This window comes from Nycticebus coucang, chromosome 15 (genome assembly GCF_027406575.1).
Source record: "Nycticebus coucang isolate mNycCou1 chromosome 15, mNycCou1.pri, whole genome shotgun sequence".
NCBI classification, from domain to species: Eukaryota; Metazoa; Chordata; class Mammalia; order Primates; family Lorisidae; genus Nycticebus; species Nycticebus coucang.
In genome coordinates this window covers 16,116,990-16,138,443 of record NC_069794.1, presented here as the reverse complement: position 1 = coordinate 16,138,443, position 21,454 = coordinate 16,116,990, and the positions used below count along the sequence as shown (strand labels likewise).

The following is a 21,454-nucleotide window of genomic DNA, read 5'->3' as shown; positions in this document are numbered from 1 at the left end:
GTGGAGACCTGCTCCTTGAAAATTCTGAAGGCTGTCTTGCTGGAACTCCCTGTCCCTGCCCCACAGCTCCATTGGAGCTGCTTGCTCTGGGCATATATATGTTTTGCCAATTTTACTCTGGTCTGTATGAATGATAGCTTATTTTTTTCCTTGTAGTATTTTTATATGAATTTTTGAATGAAAAATTTTACCTAAAATGAAAGATTTTACCTTGTCCTCTAGAGTTGGGAATGTAGAAAGTTTAAACTTTGTTGAACACAGCAAGAATTGCTCTGGACCAGATAAGGAGATGAAATATCTCTTTTCTCTGTCACCTTGATTTGGCCAGAGGAGTCTGTCTGGACATAAGGCTTTTGGAGTATTAAAAAAATCACTTCTGTGATTTGCGAGCTTGGTCTAGATAGAGTATTTCTCTGACATCGTGTTCCTGGACTGTTTCACTATCCAAACTCTGTTTGTATAAAGATCATAAATACCTTAAAACAATAAAAGTAACAAATAAATCCATACAATTAATGTAATTAAAGAAATAGTTTAGCTAAAGAAATGCAGGCACAGCAACAGCCATGACAGGATTGTTTACCTTGCCTTCATGAGATTTATGATTGAAACGCTGGTGTATGAAGTAAATACAAAGCTAGCCTGGTATTTGGGGCTGCATACTGGAAGCTTCACAAAGATGATATGCCGTCTCCCGAATCTCCACTGCTTCAAAAACTATTTCTTTGTTTCTTGTCTATTATTTCCTATTTTCCAATTTTCCGATGGCCTCTTGCCCCACCAAGCCACTGGAAGGGAACCCATGTGTGTTATGGCTGGTACCCAAAATTTATCCTTATGTATATCTTTGTTTTAGTTTGTTGCTCATTACTAGTCTAAAATAAACAGCTCATGGAGCTCAAAAAATATTAAAATGGACCTATAATATAAATAAATAAATATAAATGTGTGTGCGTGTGTGTGTGTATGTATGTATGTATCTGACCTTGGTAAAAAGAACAGATCTTCTTTTCAAGAACTCATAAAACATTCATGGAAACTAATCAGATATTAGGGCACAAAGAAAATATTCATAAATTCTAAATGGCAGAAATAACTCAGAAAACATTCTTGATCTCAACTCAATAGCATCAGAAATAACAAAATTGGAAAAAAAAAGAATATCAAAACTGGAAAACAAAACGACCCTTTCACATAGGCAAACAACATTTTTTATTATACAATTCTTAGGACAAAGGCTAAAAGCAAGCTCAAATTGATTTCTAGAAACCAAAGATAATGAAACCACTATAGCATCACTCATAGGAAAACTAATAGCCATAAAACTTACATCAATGAAAATTTAAAAGTTGAATTGAATGTCTAACTCTAAATGTTGGAAAAACAGTACAATAAAATCTGGCTGACTTACAAAAGATAAAAAGAGATGATATACAAACAGTAGACTTACTACACAACAGGCTCTGATAATTTAAGGGCTAATGAGCTAACTTAACAAAGGACAAGAGAAAAATAATGGGAGAAAGCATGACTACACCAAAAAACCTAAAAAATATGATCACTAAAACAAAGGTATTTTAAAAAACCAAGGCAGTGCTTTTTACAACACTATGTGACATATTTTAAGCCATGAATATATCATTTTCTCGGAAAATATAAAATGCCAAAACTGACCCCAGAAGCTTTGTAAAGCCTAAACAGACTAATTTCCACAGAAGAAGCAGAGAAAGATGACAAAAGGTCTACTCCACTACAAGTCCTGGCTCCCAGAACTATGTAAACTGTCCAAGAGCACAAAAAAGGGATAAAGTTACTAAGCATTTTCATGAAGCGATAGTAACTGTGGTGACAATAGAAAAATAAACCTGAAAAAATTGCATAAAAGAGCCCTACAGACTGTCTTATGAATATTGATGTAAAAATATTTACATATTAAAGACTCTACCAGCACATACAAAGAATAATAGGTCCTGACCAAGTGGAGTTTATTCTAAGAATACAAGGATGATTCAATAATAGGAACAAGGATTAAATATTAAAAAATCTATTAATATAGTTTATAATATTATTCCAAGTTTAAAAATTATATGGTCACCTCTCTGTTAAAAGAGGATGGTCTTAAAATGTAACTAATTCAACTCATTTTTGATAAAAAACATTTATTAAAATAAGAATCAATGGTTATTTCCACATGATAAAAATGTTTTTCTTAACCCAAAGCTATTATCTCATTTAATAGAGAAACACAAAAAGTTGGCCAGCAAAAGTGAAGAAAAAGGTCTACTGCTACCACTGTCACTTAACACTATATTAGATGTATCAGAAAAAGCAATTAGACATGAAAAAGCAATGTGATGTATAAGGAATTATACATCAATTATAAAGAAAAGCTATCTTTATTTGCAAGTAAGATGTATGTATTCTTGGAAAAACCCAAGAGAAGCAGCAGAAATATTGCTATAAGCAAGTATTACTATAAGCATGGAAAATAAAAATCCATGTACAGAAAGCAACAGTATTTTTACGTACAAGCAACAACCAGAAAGAAGATATATTGGAAGAGAAAAATTCCACTTATAATAGTATCAAAAAGACAAAATACCCAGAAATGGGCCTAAAAAGATTTCATATATATATATATATATATCCTCTAAATATATTACAAGATTCTCAACTTCACTCATGTTAATGTGTTCAATTCATATGTTCAAAGACATATGACTTTTTGGTTCCCCCCAAATTCTCATGTTAAATCCTAATCTCTAGTACCTCAAAATGTGACCTTATTTGGAGGCAGAGGTAATCAAGTTAAAATGAGGTCATTAGAGTGGCCTCTAACCTAATATGCCTGGTGTCCTTATAGAACAAGGACAGAGAATAGAAGATAGTGTGAAGGAACACAGGGAGAAAGCAGCCATTTGCAATCCAAAGAGAGAGGCAGGACAAATCCTTCCCTCAAAACCCTCAGAAGGTATCAATCCGGCGAATTCTTTACACTTACAGCTTCCAGAACTGTGAGACAATGTCTGCTGTGTAAGCCATCCAGTTTGTGGTTCTATGTTATAGCAGCTCTACCAAACAAATACAATACATAATAAGAAGAATTTAAGAGTTATAAAAGATATACTACATCCTTAAAAAGGGCTGTCTCTTTAGATTTCAGTAAGTAAAGGACTTCCAATTTTATTCTTATACTTTCAAATAGATCTAATGTTTATAAAGTATATGGCTTGTAAACATGAACGAGGTAAAGTCTCCATCTTTCTTTAAGGCTGCATAATATTCCATGGTGTACATATACCACAGTTTATTAATCCATTTGTGGATCGATGGGCACTTGGGCTTTTTCCATGACTTAGCAATTGTGAATTGGGCTGCAATAAACATTCTGGTGCAAATATCTTTGTTGTTTACATGGATGGAGCTGGAACATATTCTTCTTAGTAAAGGATCTCAAGAATGGAAGAAAAAGTATCCAATGTACGCCCTACTATGAAACTAATTTTTGGCTTTCATATGAAAGCTATAACCATTATAACCTAAGAATTTGGGGAATGGGGAGAGGGAGGGGAGGGAGGGGGTAGGATGGGCGGAGGGAAGGTGATAGGTGGGATTACACCTGTGGTGCATCTTACAAGGGTACATGTGAAACTTAGTAAATGTAGAATATAACTGTCTTAACACAATAACTAAGAAAATGCCAGGAAGGCCATATTAACCAGTGTGATGAAAATGTGTCAAACTGTTTATAAAACCAATGTATGGTGCCCCATGATCTCATTAATGTACACAGCTATGATTTAAAATTAATAATAAAAAAAAGAATATGGCTTGAATACGTAATTAAAAATTAAGATAAAAAAACTAAGAACCTCTTTTGTAAAACTTCTCTCCCTTATTTATACACATACCTTTGTACAAACACATACACACAAATTATTTTTCTTTAATGGAAATGGGATAAATATTATAAATATTGTTTTATAATTTTTTTAAAATTAAAGTATGCTATCAATACAAATACATTTATCTCAATTATCTTGAAAGGCTGTACTATGTTTCATTGTATCAGTATTTATGTAGTCAATTTTCTGTTGATGGTCAGTTAGATTATTCCTATTTCATTATTGAAAATAATGCTATAATAAACATACCAATATACACATTATTTTTCTTCATTAAATGTAAATTTTGTTGAGTGAATTGCTATGTCAAAGGGCATACTTTTTTTTTTCAGTTTTTGGACGGGGCTGGGTTTGAACCTGTCACCTCCAGTATACGGGGCTAGCACCCTACTCCTTTGAGCCACAGGCGTCACTCTGTTTTTTTTTTTTTTTGAAACACAGTCTCACTTTGTCACCCTTGGTAGAGTGCTGTGGCATCACAGCTCACAGCAACCTCAAACTCTGGGGCTTAAGCGATTCTCTTACCTCAGCCTCCCAAGTAGCTGGGACTATAGGCACCCACCACAATGCCCAGCTGTTGGTATTTTTTGGTTGTAGTTGTCATTATTGTTTGGCAGGTCTGGGCTGGGTTCGAACCCACCAGCTCTTGTGTATGTGGTTGGCGCCCTAGCCACTGAGCTACAGGTGCTGAGCCAGGGCATAAGATTTTATACATATTGTAAAATTTGCTTACTTTATACACCTACTGTATATATTTCTTTTAATATCACAAAATATCATCAAACAATACATGTATAGTTATATGAAAGTGCTCACTTGCCAACATCTTCACTAATGCTGGGTATTATTAATCCTTTAACTATCTCTCGATTTGATAAGAGAAATATTTAGTCTTTTTTTGTTTAAAGACAAGGTCTTGCTATATTGCCCAGGCTGTTTTTGAACTCCTGACTTCAAGCAATCTTCCTGCCTTGACCTCCCAAAGTGCTGGGATTATAGGCGTGAGCCACCACACCTGGCCAGAATTTCATCTCTGTTATGCACATTTAAAAATTTTTGTGTGAGGTAATTTTCTTTTCTTTCTTCCTTTGCTTTTTTTCCTTCTCTCCCTCCTTTGTGTCTTCTTTTATCTTTCTCTCCCTGTAAAAAGAATTAGGTCATTCCACTTCCAGATTAATTTTTTTCTTTTAGCTTGAAATGGTATCTTTATCCATACTAGATTACTACATATACATAGGCATGTTTTAAATACTAAAACTCTCACATACCAACACATTTTTTAAAAAAGAAAAACAGTAAGTCAAGATGAAGTACAACTTCCCTAAAAGTAATTGTGAGGAAGATGAGAACTGTATTTAGAACTATTGGAAAGCATTTTTGAGAGGAATAACTAACATAACCTCGTGAAAACCTCTAACATACTGACTGCGACACAAGAGGAACTTGGGATAAGAATAATAGGAAGACAGGTAGCACTGAGAGGGAAAGAGATTAGGAGAGAATCAAGACGTTTATACTAGCTTTAAAAATAAATTCAACACATATTTATTGAACATTTATGTAGGGTAATGAAATGCCGAGCTAACTACAACTTTTTTAATATAAGGAAGGAAAGCACATACAATCTAGGTCACTCTCTAGCCCATGACTAAGGATCCTAGAACCATGAATATGTGGAGAAACCTGTATAATGTATGAGATTAATTTAGGGGATAGGGATAATATTCTTAGTCAGCGACATAAGTCTTTTATTAATTTTCGGGGCTTGCTTAGATTTTCACATTTGGGAAATTCAGAGTATTCTTAAAGACCAGCATGCCTTTTATTTTTCACCTCTATCTTATGTCAGAAGGCTAATGTTATACTATTCATCTGCATAGAGATATGAACTAAAGCTGTATCTGTGTCTTAAATTTGTAATCTTAGTGTACATAAAAATAAAGTTCTCAATCATGCCACAGACTTAAAGAAATCCCAAATTAATCACTTGATAGTGTCACTAAGGAATGAGTACTCTATATTACCCACTCTAATATTAACACAAAAAACACATGGGTCAGTCATCAATGCAGGATGAAGACTTACTTGCATTTTTCTTCTTGTTTTCCAGATGATCTAGTAGTTGTTTTATTTCAGCATCATATTCTACCCATTCTGGGACAATCCTGGCAGCAGCTTTTAGTTTGGGTTCTTTTGTTTTGGGGTTATTGCACTAAAAATTTAAATAAACTTTGTTAATGAAAAATCATGCTCCAAGAAACATAAAGTAAATAATTGAGGACAATGCTGTGTCACTGGAGCAAACAAAAAAACATTTTATAAAAAGCAGAGCCTATTAAATAATTTAATTACTGAAAGTTTAACATAAATAGGATCAAGTAAAATGACAAGTTGCAATTTCTACAAATAATAATTTCTTAAAGAAATATCTCCATCAGAAATTTAAACAAAAATTGTTGAAAGACAATCCCATAGTTCATAATAAGCTTGTTAAACAACTCTGTAAAATTCTCTGACATAAGATCTAATCATATTACTATTCTGTAAAAGAACACAGCAGACTAGTCTGGTTTATAGGCACAATGGGAAAACAATGAGAGTGGAATCTTAGCTCTTAAGGTTCCAACTCCAATAGCAGGACCGGGATCAGGGAGTAACTTCGTGGGGGTAAGGGGTGTATTTTATTTCCTTTATCTGCAAAAGAAATTAAAATAAGGAAATTTATAAAGTTCTACCAATATATGATCAATTTAAACCACTTGGTAACATTGTACTATATAATTTCTTGGAAAAATAATGTTAAAAGGCATCTGGAGACACAGCTGACAGGACTTGCTGATGTATCAGATGTGAGAAAAGCAAGGCCTCAAAGACAGCTCCACCTAGTACCATTGGCTTCAGCAGTGGATGTACCATTTATTAAGACAGAAAAGACAAGGGGAGGAGCATAAAGGTCAAGTTTTAAAGAAAGCCCATTTGTCACTGACAAAGCATTAATGCAGGCTTTTTAAAGCACACCTCTGCAGAACCTCTCCTCCACTTCGATTTATCCCATTGGCTTAGGGGAAAGCTATTAGTCAGGAGCCCCGAGCCTGTAGTCTTAATCCTTTCCTTGCCAAGTATTTTCAACTTCATTATTGTGGATTTTTTTCTAGAGTTGATGTATTCCTGAAGTAAATGTTAAACAGGATTTTCTCGGCAGAAATTAACTTCGCAGGAAATGTTTTTTTAAACAGAGAAGTTAATGGAACTATTAGCTTTCTTTTTAATTTTCATGAACTATTAAAATAAAAATACTATGTTTTACTTAGTTTCTTGGCTTGCAATGTATTTTGGATTTTGTTTTTGTGGTGTGTGTGTTCACGCATGTGCGTTTTCCATCAGTGTTTTTTTTTTTTTTTATTCCCCCACCCCTTATCAGTGGTTCTTCACTGGGTAATCATGCCTCTCAGGAGAGCTTTGGCAGGATGGGGAGTGTTTGGGTGCTACTGCCACCTAGTGGGCAGAGGCCAGGGATGCTGTTGAGTACCAGACGCCGCACAGGACAGTCCCCCAGTTCTCCAGCCCAACTGCCAATAATGCTGACGCTGAGAAACCTTGATTAAAATGGAAAGGTGAGACAGTAACATGACATTCATGAACATTTTCATTCCCACCTTCAATACTACTAATGGCTCTTTTCCTCTCTGTTAGGCCATGTCCTTGGGATTTTTCTGCAAACCCTTAACATTTCCCCCAGATGCTGACCAACAATAGCATGTTCTTTAATTTTATTTTTAAGCATTTCTGAGGAAGAGATAGGTTGAACACCAAAATTTACAATATCCATCTTTTTTCTGTGCACTGCTATTGCTAGGAAGTAGTTGTCCATCCAGGAAAGGCATTTGTCAGTTCCTCTTACATCTATGTATGGTCATGTGACCAACTCCCCTCAAGGGGCCAGGCCTTTAGGATTCAAGATGTGCTTTTTACATTCATTTCCCCCTTTCCTCCAGGTCAGCAATATCCAATAGAAATGATGAAAATCACACATATAATTTAAAATTTTCTAGTAGCCAAATGAATAATACAAATATAAAAGAAGAGGTGAAATAAATTTTAATACATTTAACTCGATTCATCTAAAATATTATTAATCAACATGTAACCAATACAAAAATTAGTGATGAGATATTTTTATGTTCTTTGTATTTACTGTGTCTTCAAAATCTGGTGTGTACTTTATACCTTACAGCGCATCTCAATCAGACAAGCAGCATTTGCTGCTCAGGAGCCACAGTGGCAAATGAGAACTGTACATTGGAAGCAGCTGCTTGGGGAGGAGAACAGCCTCTGAATCACACCTAAGACACTGACAGAGACACCACTTAGGCTTCTTCCTGGGTAAGCACCAAGCCATTGAAATTTTGGGGTTTGTTAGGGAAGCTCATGCTAACCTAAGTACTAAAGATCCACAGGAGACCCATGCCACTTAATCCATCACAACGTGACCTTCACAACATCTTTCTTTTTTCCCCATGAAAAACCCTCTTGTTTATTTGACTAAACAAAAATAAAATAAGCTGCATAGGAACAATTTTAAAGTCCAAAGAGACATCAACGTTATTCTAAGGCTAATAAGGCTCTAGTGGCTAATACAGCATCTCCTTGCATCTTCCAGCCTTCTCCACGGACCACAGTGATGCATTCAGAAGCCTGTTAATCAACATGGGAGTTTTTAAACACCTTTCCATTGGTTCTTCAAACATCTTAATAGTTATGTTCCATAATGTTATTGGCCTCTCTTTACAAAATTCTCTTGCTTCCCTTTTAACAATGCCTTTTTTAGTGTTTTTTTTTTTTGGAGACAGGAGCTCACTCTGTTGCCCAGACAAGAGTGCAGCAGCCTCATTATAGCTCACTGCAGCCTCAAACTCTTGGGTTCAAGTGATCCCTGCCTTACCGCCCAAGTAGCTGGGACTATAGTCAATTGCCAACACACCAGCTAATTTTTTTTGCAGTTTTTTTTGGCCAGGGCTGCGTTTGAACCCACCAACTCCAGTATATGGGGCTGGTGCCTTACTCCTTGAGCCATAGGCGCCGCCCAGCACACCAGCTAATTTTTTCTATTTTTTTGTAGAGATGGTGTGTCACTCTTATTCAAGCTGTCTCAAACTCCCAAGCTCAACTGATCCTCCTGCATTGGCCTCCCAAAGTTTGAGGATTACAGGAGTGAGCCACTGTGGTTGGCCAATAAGTCCATTTTATTTACTTCTGCTATACTCTATCACTTACGATTGATCTAACATGTTGCTGGCACTTATCTGAACAAATGTCTCTACATTTCATTTTCCTGCCTTATTTTGTTCAAAATTATATGAATTCTAATATTTTGGTAGTTTATCCTTCAATGATTTAAAATAATTACTCCACACTAAATTAGTACAGAAAAAAAACATTATGGTAAAAAAAAGAACTATATTATCTTATAGCTATTAAAGACAATATAGTATTGTAATGTTAAGTCCTAATAATCTAGACAGACAATAAATTAGTTTGAAATATTTTATGTTAGAAGAGTTAAATTGCATAGTATAAAGTGCTTAAAATGAAAATGTAAGAAAAATAATCTCTTAAAAATAAGAAAGGGGAGGAGCCTGTGGCTCAAAGGAGTAGGGCACCAGCCCCATATGCCAGAGGTGGTGGGTTCAAACTCAACCCTGGCAAAAAAAAAAAAAAAAGAAAGAAAGAAAAATAGATGGATAATTTAAGTAGACAAAATTATCTTGGTTGCCTTTAATAAGAGAAAATATTGTCAGCAGAACTAAACTAAATGCATGTTAAGACGACAGCTAAGCCATGAATACTTTCAGCCAGTTCACGTCTTCTCTTTCAAAAGCCTTTGATCCAAAAAGAGTTGACATAGTAAGCCAGAGATTGCTAGTCTTAAGAAGTCCTGTTTGCTGGGCGGCGCCTGTGGCTCAGTGAGTAGGGCGCTGGCCCCATATGCCGAGGGTGGCGGGTTCAAACCCAGACCCGGCCAAACTGCAACAAAAAAATAGCCGGCGTTGTGGCGGGCGCCTGTAGTCCCAGCTGCTAGGGACGCTGAGGCAAGAGAATCGCTTAGGCCCAAGAGTTAGAGGTTGCTGTGAGCCGTGTGACGCCACGGCACTCTACCCGAGGGCGGTATAGTGAGACTCTGTCTCTACAAAAAAAAAAGAAGTCCTGCTTGCTAAGGCTGGCCCTTGATTGGCATCTGGATCTTAGGTTTCAGGATAGTTTTCACTGTTCCCTGAAAGGAGAGGCTCATTATGCCTAAATTATTTGTGCATATATTATGGTTTTGCTAAACACCTGCTTTCCTTTTGGGAGTTGGGAATTTTGGTGTCTGTGAGGCATATGGTGCTTATGTTGTGACCTTGTAGTAACAACCCTGGGTACTGGGTTTCTAAAAAGCTTCCTTGGTATGGGAGGTAACAATTCACACAGGTTGCAGGATTTCTTGTGGCTTGAAGAATTAAGTTTGTCCTGAGTGACTTCATAGAAAGAGGACCCTTAGAATTTTGTACTCATTTTTCTCTTCACCCCATGTACCTACTCCCTCTGCTGGCTTTGCTTTGTATCCTTTCACTATAATAAATCATAACCATGAGACGATTATATGCATCCTGTGAACCTTCTCAGTGAATCATCAAATCTGAGGGTGCTCAGAGGGGGCCCCTGACACAGGCCTATACTTCCAACCTAAGTTACATGTATTACAGACTGAATAGTAGGAAAAGCAGGGTAATATGTGTGCCATTCCATTGTAAAATAAAATATTTCTATTTGATCATTTCCATACCTGCTTCTATACAAATGAATACACAGATGCTCACCAGATCAATTGTTTTAGCTCTTTGTTTGGATTCATCATCACACCAGGTTTCACACCATAGCCAGTCTTGAGGAAGAGACTTAATAGCAACTTGGTAAATCATATTATTGGGAAGATCCTACAGAAAAAAACGATTTAAACATAGAGGTATAGAAATCAGAGTCAGAGGGAAAAAAGTTGAAGATGTCATTCAGACTAAACAGATCTTAAAAATATCCAAATCTGAGGTTTCTCTCCACTTTTAGCTTAAAACACCTAATGTGACCCAACCACCTGTGTCACTAATGAACTCATACCCTGAAATTATGCCCATACCTCCCTAGAGTTCACCCCTAGCACCAGGGACAAAGAGAGAGGCCCCAAACCCACCACTCCAATTCCCTCCAGCTGACAGCCACCACCACACTCTCCAGATTCTGAGGTGACCTTTCATCTCCCCACTGGATATTTGAAATCCAAGAATATTTTCACATTTCTGTATGCGTGGGGCTTTTTAAGGTAAGATTTCTGGGCACCTGAGTTAAAGAATGCTTGACTGGCAAAATGAACCTAGTAAGTTAAAGACAGAAACCTCTGTGTTTAATGTGATAAATTTATTTCTAAGAACTGTTCTAGCTGCTTCACATGATATACCTTATCATTCAGTTTGTATGAAAAGAAAAGTAACCTACAGTAGAATACACACTAGAACCTCCATAGCTGACCATCTCCCTATAATGATCACCTCCTTAAGTTGACTTAATTTTCATAGATTGGACATGCACCATATGGATGTATCAGTACAGGCCTACTGTACTGATACATCCATATGGTGCATGTTCCTTTTGTTGACCATCTCTGAATGTTGAGCAGTTTGTTAGCAGTCCCTTGGGTGGTCAATTTACAGAGGTTCTAGTGTATATGGATTCATGAGAAGTGGTGAATGGCTTGACTGGTTGGAGGCCAAGAAAATGAAAAATGAGAAGATTAAAGGCAAGAATTCTGAGGTTGAGGCTTATGGAGGAACCTATGAGGGTGGTACAAACAACATGGCAATATTTGAATGAAAATTTTTAAAAAGTATTTTACTAATAAAACTTCTATGGGAGAACCACAGATGTCAGAGAAGAACCATGAAGATCTGCTATTATGGAAGCTAAGGGAAGTTGACAGAGTGTCAAGAAAGGAGTGGTGGAAAACATTCATGTTGCAAAGCGGACACATAAAAATAAGTGCTCACTAGACACTTCTACCTAATGAAATGATATTTTGACTTTATTGAGAAATTCTCAGTGAACTGGTGGGGTTGGGAGCCAAAGTGTGTAAGAGTGGGGGTAATAATCCCCCAAATATAGTGGTGAAGTATTAGGAGAACCCCTCACATGGTTCCTGGACTATTTAAAAAATGAGTCCTTTCTTGGCCAATTTCACAGACTTTTGCTTATATGTTAAACTAAGGGTTTCTTATAAATAACATATTATTAGTAAGAATTACAAAAATGTATTACTCATAATCTAAATCGGGCATGTTACTGGTGTTTACTGAGGGCCCCAAGTCAGTTTCCTACTAACTGGCATATTGAAAAGATCCTATTTTGTGTGTACACACGTATTTACTTGGACTTTTCCTAATTTTCAAGAATGATTTTTTTTAAAAAATAGGTCTCTTATCAGTGTAAGTCATCAGTATTTTGACCTATGATTTCCCATTTACTAGAATTTTAAACAGAAGGCCTAAGCATTCTCCATTAGCTGGACCCCCGTTACTTCCCTTCCCCCACCTGCACTCCCCTCCTTGTACTCTACTCCAGCCATTCTGGTCTCCTTGAGATTCCTGAAACATGTAAGGCCCACTCTTACCTTGGGATTTTTGAATGAGATTTGTTCTCTTTGGCCTGAAATACTCATAGACATCTTCATAATCAACTTTTTTATGCCTTCATCTGCAATTTATTCAAACGTCACTTTCATAGGTGCACACAATACAACTGCAGACCCTTACCATCTATCCACCATCCACCATTCTCAACTCTCAACCATGCCTTCGTGTCTTTTCTTCAAAACATTAATTACCTTTACACATTGCTTATTTTCAAATTTTATTTTCCTACTAGAATGAATGCATCATGAGCTAAAGGACCCCTGATTTTGTTTCATGATGTCTGGCCACAGGAGGCATTGAGCAAGTACTTGTTAAATGAATGAACAAACATGTATGGTTCTAATGAAAATAAGAAAAAAAGAATAGGAATTATGGGCTGCAGGGTATTTTGCTTCTGCTTAAATTGTCTGAAATGATTCAGATCAGTAATTAGGAAATTAATAGGATATGAGGAAAAAGGTATCTCAGAGGAGAAAGAAAATTTAGTGCTATATAAGGTATCAGGGTGGTGGGGGTACTGGATGAAGGGATTTTGTCTTAAAGATGTAAGAGGAGGGGAGAGAAAGACTTCACCATGCTTAAATGGGGATGGAAGAGAGTAAGAAAAAGAGGTTAACCAAATGAGATAGGGCATAGAGTAGAAATAATAGGTTTAAGAACAGAAAAGTGAGGATAAAATACTATTAGTTTAAAAAACGTTGAGCTTGAAGTGAAAAAAGAAATTATGGGTAAGTAGAGATATCTATTAGACAATTACATAAAGGGTAGGAGTTTGAGAAAGAAGCTCAAAGTGTAAGAATTTAAAGTTGACAAGCAGGGAGCTGTGTATGTATAGGTACTAAAATTATCCTATTAACATTTTACCTACCTGATCGAGGTTTGAAAGACTGTTTGGATCTTGACTAAGAGTTTGGTACTGGCCCCTGAGCCTGTCACCTGCTGCAATTCTTCTGAACTTCTTGAGATCCACTACGTACAAGGCACTGCAAAAATGAATACTTGTTGAAAGCCTATGTTGTTTATATAGTTTTCTTTTCCCCTAGAGAATGTCTACAGGGATAGTAGATAGTAGTAACTGGAGATATTTTACGACCTAATAACAAATTAATCCTTTCATAAATTTGCTCCATAATAGCAGATCTTGCTGGTTCTTCTCTCGACATTTGTGGTTTTCCCATAGGAATTTTAAGAGTAAACTATTTTTTTTATTATTAAATCATAGCTGTGTACATTAATACTATCATGGGGCACCATACACTGGTTTTATAGACTGTTTCACACATTTTCATCACACTGGTTAACACAGCCTTCCTGTCATTTTCTTAGTTACTGTGTTAAGACATTTACATTCTACATTTACTAAGTTTCACATATACCCTTGTAAGATGCACCGCAGGGGTAATCCCACCAATTACCCTCCCTCCACCCACCTTACCGTCCCTCCCCTCCCTCACTCCTTCCTCATATGCTTAGGTTATAACTGGGTTATAGCTTTCATGTGAAAGCCATAAATTAGTTTCATAGTAGGGCTGAGTACACTGGATACTTTTTCTTCCATTCTTGAGATCCTTTACTAAGAAGAATATGTTCCAGCTCCATTCATGTAAACATGAAAGAGGTAAAGTCTCCATCTTTCTTTAAGGCTGCATAATATTCCATGGTGTACATATACCACAATTCGTGGATCGATGGACACTTGGGCTTTTTCCATGACTTAGCAATTATGAATTGGGCTGCAATAAACATTCTGGTAGTAAACTATTTTTTGAGACCAGCCTGGGCAACATAGCAAACTCTCATCTGTACAATAAATAGAAAATGGTTTATGGTTTGCAGTTGTATACTGTGCACCTATAAAAGTGATATTTGAGTAAATGGCAGATGAAGGCATAAAAGTTGATTATGTATGTCTAATACTGTTTCCAAGGAGTTTGAAATTAGTTATAATTTTGGTAGGATCCATATTCTTTTAGGGTGACATTAATATTTCTCAAGCTGTCTGTCATGAAACTCACGGCTCTACAAAAGAATAACAGCTTTGAAGACAGTTATCTTTATTTTACTATTTGACAAACCCACGTTTAAAATTTCTGGAGTAATTAGAGGCATTTACTTGAGCCATATTACTTGAGTTTAACTCTTGGCTTAGCCTGGGCAAGTTAAACAAACATTTTATGTCTCAGTTTCCACATCAACAAAATGGAGATAATAACAGTATCTCAAAAGGTTGTTAAAGATTTTACGAGTTAATATACATAAAGTGACTGGCATGTAATAAGTACTATATTGGTTGCTCTTGTATAACTTCTAAGAAAACTGAATGTTGTCATTCAATACATTATTATTATTATTATTGAACACATACAATATTTATCAATTAGTTCATCATTTTGGGGGGCACCCCCAAACAATTACAATGGTAATATCAAAGATTACTGGTCACAAATCACCATAGCAGACATTATAATAATGACGTAAAAGTTTAAAATATTGAAAGAATTTCTGAAATATAACATAGAGGCACAAAGTAAGCCTCTGTTGGGAAAGTGGCCCTGATAGAATAACCACAAACCTTCAATTTTTTTTTTATTAAACCATAGCTATGTACATTAATGTAATTATGGGGTAAAATGTGCTGGTTTTATATACAATTTGAAATACTTCCATCAAACTGGTTAACATAGCCTTCACTGCAGTTTCTTATTGTGTTTAGACAGTTCAACACATTATTTATTAACTGAAAGATAAGAGAGTATGATTTTTCTTACCTGATATGGTATTTCCTTCTTAGAAGATGTGATGCCCAGTATCCTTTTTTCCAGAAACGGTATCCATCCATTTCAGTGCGGCTATCACAAAATGGAGTGTACCCATAGGGAGCGCCATCCAGATTGAAATCTCGCAGTTCTTTTAGGTCATGTCTCACAATCTAAATAATCAAAAGTTTCTTTTATGAAAACTGTAAAAGAACATGAGCCCATTATATGGGAATTTCAAATCACCATACCCTCTTTTAGAAATACACAAAATTGCATTTTCCTCACAGTGCTTTCATAAAGTGTGAATTTACTAATTTTTTTTTCTGCTTGTCTTTACAGATTAAAGGAAACTTAAAATTTATGTTCCTGGCCTATTAACAGTGATCTTACTGACCAGTAAGAATATTCTGTTGTATTATTTCTAAGCAAAATATTTTATATAACATATAATACATTTGGGGAAGGAGTTAAATGTTATATAAGTGCATCGCTTTTTGTTTCTTATTGTATGAATAATTCAAAATCATTTCTTATGCTAAAACACCATTATTGTATATAGGCAAATATTAGTTTGAATCATAAGGAAAAATCTCTTGATTATTCCAAAAAGTTATAATGAAATAATGTATGCTACATATTTTTAATAGAGTCAAGCCTATTGGGAAATCTATCAGTGTTTATGTAGGGGAAGGTAAGAGAAAAAAAATATTGATAGTGTGCTTAGTAATACTTACTTTGTCATCTATACTTGCCTATTTTCTTAGTTTTATTATTATTTATTATAATGATTCATATTTGCCAATTTAGAACACAGTATACAATCATAGTTTAGAATATAAATAAGTCAAAAGACAAACTTTTTCCTACAAAAATTCTAATTCTAATATTAATTTATAATACAAGGAAGGTGTCAAAAATGTACACACATTTTAAGAAAGGAAAAAAGCTATTAAGATTGTAATGCTCAATATACACCAATAACAAAAGATGAATACAAGTCAGATTTGACTTCTATAATTATGAGGTGTTCAAACTATGTCTATAATAGATAATACATAGATAACATCACTTATAATGTGTATACTTTTTTTTTGTATCCTAAGTACTTCTATGTATCTATTTACTTAAATATAAGGTCTCACACTCTTGCTTAGGCTACAGTACAGTGGAACATCATAGCTCACTGTAGTCTTAATCTTCCTGGCTCAAATAATCCTCTTGCCTCAGCCTTCTGAGACTATAGGTGTATGTCACACTGTTTGACTAAGTTTTTCTATTTATTGTAGACATGGGGTTTTGCTATGTTGCCCAGGCTGATCTCAAATTCCTGGCTTTAAGGGATTCTCCCACCTTAGCCTCCCCAAATGCTAGCATTACAGGTGTGAGCCATCACTTCCTGCTATATTTTAATTTCATATTACTGTTTTTAGAAGTTGTGTACATTTAAAAAAATTCTTTTCACTAATGCTTGAAAAAGCAATGTAAGGACTTTGGTACATACACATTTTGAAAGCTGAGGGCTAAATTTTTTTTTTTTTTTTTTTTTTTGCCAAATTTAGAACATTCTTTTCCTTAAGTGTACAGTGATGAGAATTTGGTTATTGGCTGAATGACAAAAGATGCTGTTGAAGATGGAAGAAAGGGAGTTGTATGTAACTGCTAATTTTTGTAGCAAGAAGAAATACCTAATTATAAACAAATGGCTTGTATTCGTAAGAACTCATGTAACTCCTCTTATTAGGACTAATGTAGATTTTGTTTTACTTTTAATCTCCAAGCTTAACAGCTACTACTTCAGAGAGAAGCCTTCCATGTCATAAATACTAAATGGCACTTCTGAAAATGCCTTCAATTTTCTCCTGGAATTCTGACAGCTTGTTTTTAGAAGTTTTTTGGTCATGTATCACAATCATAAATGTTTAGGTAGGGCAGCAACAATGATATTATACATTATATCCAGTAACAAATTTATTTTGATATAATAATAATTTGTATAATTAATGATATTATACATTATTATACAAGTAACATAAATTTATTCCTTATATTAAGATAGAAGTGAAAGAAGTTTGAGTTCAACTAAAAACAACAGTTAATCTTATTACCTGGTCAGCATCAACAAAAATGATTTTATCTACTGCTAGTGGAAAAAGGACATCAAGAAAAAGAATTTTGTAACCCCAAATAATCCTTTGTTTTTCAGTCTGTGGATGAAGCCAGTGGGGCCACTTATATTGGACTAGTTCATACTGGAATCCATATTCCTTAGCCATGTAAGGAATTATCTCCTAAAAAGATACACATACACAAAATCAAACAATATATAATTTTGTTTTAGAGAAAAAAATTAACATTTAAAAGGCAGAATTTATTATAAATTGTTACAAACTAGTTGGTAAAATGTCTAACTACTACTTCTATAACTTAATAATGAGAAATATGAAAATGCTGATAAATACAAAAATGTAAGTATAGAAAACTTTATTAATTTAAGGTCACTAAAAATAAGCACCCTATATTAATTAGCAAGCTTATTAAAGAAGACAAATGTTGCTATACTTTTATTACTAATGTTTGACTTCAGAAAATTTGACTCTGGAAAGAAAAGCCTTTGGATCTTGGACCACCTTTATACCAAACAATTTATGACTAGGTCAACATATTCATTGGTCAGAGATGCAAAGATTAAAATGTACAAAAAACATAATTGTTAGAAACTGATAAATTAGAGTCTCTGTAAGAGTTTAATGTTTGAGATATATGACTACTTAATTCAAGGATCAAAAATACAAGGTAGGCTTGGCACCCGTAGCACAGTGGTTATGGTGCCAGCCGCATGCATCGAGCCTGGTGGGTTTGAACCTGGCCTGGGCCAGCTAAACAACGACAACTGCAACAACAACAAAAAAATAGCTGGGCGTTGTGGTGGGCACCTGTAGTCCCAGCTACTTTGGAGGCCAAGGCAAGAGAATCGCTTAAGTCCAAGAGTTTGAGGTTGCTGTAAGCTGTGATGCCACGGCACTCTACCCAGAGTGACATAGTGAGATTCTGTCACAAAATAACATAAAATAAAATAAAATAAAATAGAATTGAATAAAATACAACAGAATAGAATAGAATAAAATAAAAATACAAGGTAGTTATTATTCTCTGAATATTTGATATCTAATTCAGTGTCTTACAGAATTAGAAACAGCTTATTCCCTGTTTAAACCGGAACTAGTTAATAAAACATTGTTGGCTAAGTTTGGTTCAAGAGTTCGAAAATAGGATGGTAAAAAAGTAGGGAAAGATGGGTTAGCAAATACAGAGTTTGCTTCCCCCCTTGATTCTTATCTGCAAGTAGTTAATGGTTATGTGCTGGGTTTCATTATTTTCCTTGCTTTTTAAAGCAATATATGTACCCCATGATTGCATTAATGTACACAGCTATGATTTAATAAAAAAAAAATAGATTTAAAATACACTTTTCAACATAAGCATCAATTTTATCTGTGAATTAAAGTGTTGAAATTATGGCTAGAACAGTTGCTGGGAATCACTATTTTGGTTTTGAAACAAAATATTAGGAGAAATCAGAAATACATTTTTTTCTTCTTTTTTCAATAAATATGTATTAAAAATATTCACTGAACATTAACTATGTGTCAGGCACTGTTCTAGACCCTAAAGATATATTGGTGAACAAAAGAAATACAAATTATGGCTTTCCTGAGGCTTACATTTTAGAAGTAGATAAGGCAAAAATAAAACTTAAATTATTTCTAGAAAACAGTGGTATGGAGAAAAATAAAAAGGGAAAGAGAATAGAGTGATAGATAAGAGGGGATTGTAATTTGCATAGTGTAGTCAGGAAAACATTATTCCTAAGTATAATTTTAGCAAATATTTGAAGAGAGGCAGTATTTCCAAAATCAGAGGGAACAGATCTAGAGGACCAGCAATTTTTGTACCTAGCTGCTGGTTACATTAGTATCTGAAGTTGCAAAAATTCATTGAAACTACACTTTATGATTTGTGCATGTACTTAACTAGGAAGTTTTCAAAAAAGATTTTGAGGGAAGGAAACAACGAAAAGAAAGAAAATACTACTTCAGAAATGCTATTACTTTTGATCATACAGTGGAACAAGACTTTATGCAGACATAGCACTATTTTTCTAGTGAATAATATCCTTTCCTGCTGAGAGAATCTTTAGATTGTATTATTTCAATTATGCAGAATTAAACTCCCTTATACGATGTTTTGCATTGTATACATTAAAATTTAGTAACAAAATAGAATAACATGCTAATTTAGTAACAAAATGGTATAATTTCTATATTTATGGGTTCTTCTTTTTTTCACATTGAGCATCTCTTGTAATTGCAGAAGTCAAATGAGACTTGAGTATTACAAACTTGATGAAAAAGATAAATGGTGAGCTAAAGTGATGAGTATTGTCCCATAAAGCAATTTCCTCCTCCTTTCTACCTATTTATGGGTTCTTTTTCAGTTTTTTTGTTTATTGTCAAATAGGCACAGGTGAAGGCACTGTTAGTGGTGGTAGGGGAGATGAGCTTCTATGTAAGGGATAAGTACCTGGGCTTTGAGTTCAGAATGCTTGAGTTTAAGTCTCAGTTATGTTTCTATTTATCTGTTCTCTCTCAGGCCTGTCAATAAAGGATGAAGCTTACCCTGGCTCTTAGGAGGTAACCTCTACACTTGGAATGTCCAGTGTGATAAGAATGTTTTTATTTACTTGCAGACCTTGGTCATACCCAAAGTCTGTGAATATGCTTACAATGTGACTTACAATGAGGACCTTGGGCTATAAGGCATGAACTTAACCTCTGAAGGGGCTAGCTAGATGCTAAGGTCAGCCATGCAGGCTGTCAGCCAGGTCCACATCACTTACCCCCAGTAAAAACTCCAGACACCAAAGTTTGAGTGAGCTTCCTTGGTCAGCAATATTCTGTGAGTGCTGTCACATACTGTTGCTGGGAAGAATAAGTACTATTCACAAGGCTTATGGGGAGAGGTCAACTGGTGACTCTACATCTTGTCTCCCCTACACCCTATCCTATAAACTTCTTCCTTTTGCTGTAATAAACTGCAACTGTGGGTATAACTGCTTTTCTGAGTTCTGTAAGCCCTTCTAGTGAATTACTGAACCTAATAGTGGTCTTAGGTACATACCTTCCAACTGTGCAGGCCAGTTATGTAATTTCTGAGTCTTGGTTTTCTTACCACATGAGATTGTCATGAAGAACTGAATAATGTTGGTAAAGTACTTGGGCAACTTTCCTGCAGACATTAGGGAATTACAGCATGACTGGCTATTTTTACTTCTACTTCTACCAGGGCTTTTAATCTGGAATAAAAGGACTCCTTTCAAATGCTGAATGAGACCCTAAATTCCATGGATTCTGATTATTTCTTAGCGACAGCGGGAAGAAACCAAGCACATTTTGCGGTAGGAGTGAGGGGCTGAGAGAGGGTAACATGCTGGCCACTCGAAAATTTCTACATATAAAACGCCTCAGACTACGGTGCCCAGACTCCCACAGCAATCAACATGCTGCACAAAGACAAAAGAGCTCTGTTGTTTTCAGTACTATAAAACTATTTTCTATAATACAGTTTTTATATTTTCTTGATGTTACTACTGTTCTTGCCTATCTTTGCAAAAATATGACAGAATCCAATTCTCAGAATTTACTATTCAGATTGTAACTACATTATAAAAAGAAAAATATACTTACTTTAAATGTTGGTGAGAGATAATTTTTTAGAAACCAGAATTTCACTGGTGTTTTGGTGTTACGTAAAACAGAAAGCATCATAATTCTGTATAAAAGAATATTAAACACAATGTAAGTTAATATTTAACAGGAGTTCATGCTGCTTTTAAAAAAGTTTTTAAATATTTAAAGGTAAGAATTATAAGTTTTTCACTGTGAAATGTGGAGAGATAAACTGAAATACCTTAAAATATTATCGTTGATCAAGTGTGTAACATATAATAGTGGAAATACACTAGAACCTGCATCGCTGACCACCTCCCTACATTGACCAACTCCCTAAGTTGACC

At 35.1% G+C, this 21,454-nt stretch overlaps 1 protein-coding gene across 1 annotated transcript in view; it reads right to left on the bottom strand.

The window, feature by feature from the left end:
* Window positions 1-21,454, bottom strand: part of UGGT2 (UDP-glucose glycoprotein glucosyltransferase 2) — a 236,260-nt gene that overhangs the window by 31,087 nt on the left and 183,719 nt on the right. Inside the window, exons 33-38 of the mRNA XM_053563306.1 lie at window positions 21,126-21,210; window positions 17,487-17,669; window positions 15,391-15,551; window positions 13,491-13,605; window positions 10,763-10,879; window positions 5,991-6,117 (exon numbers count right to left, since the gene is read on the bottom strand). Of these exons, the coding sequence (XP_053419281.1) occupies window positions 5,991-6,117; window positions 10,763-10,879; window positions 13,491-13,605; window positions 15,391-15,551; window positions 17,487-17,669; window positions 21,126-21,210 (788 nt within the window). The remainder of the gene's footprint in view (window positions 1-5,990; window positions 6,118-10,762; window positions 10,880-13,490; window positions 13,606-15,390; window positions 15,552-17,486; window positions 17,670-21,125; window positions 21,211-21,454) is intronic.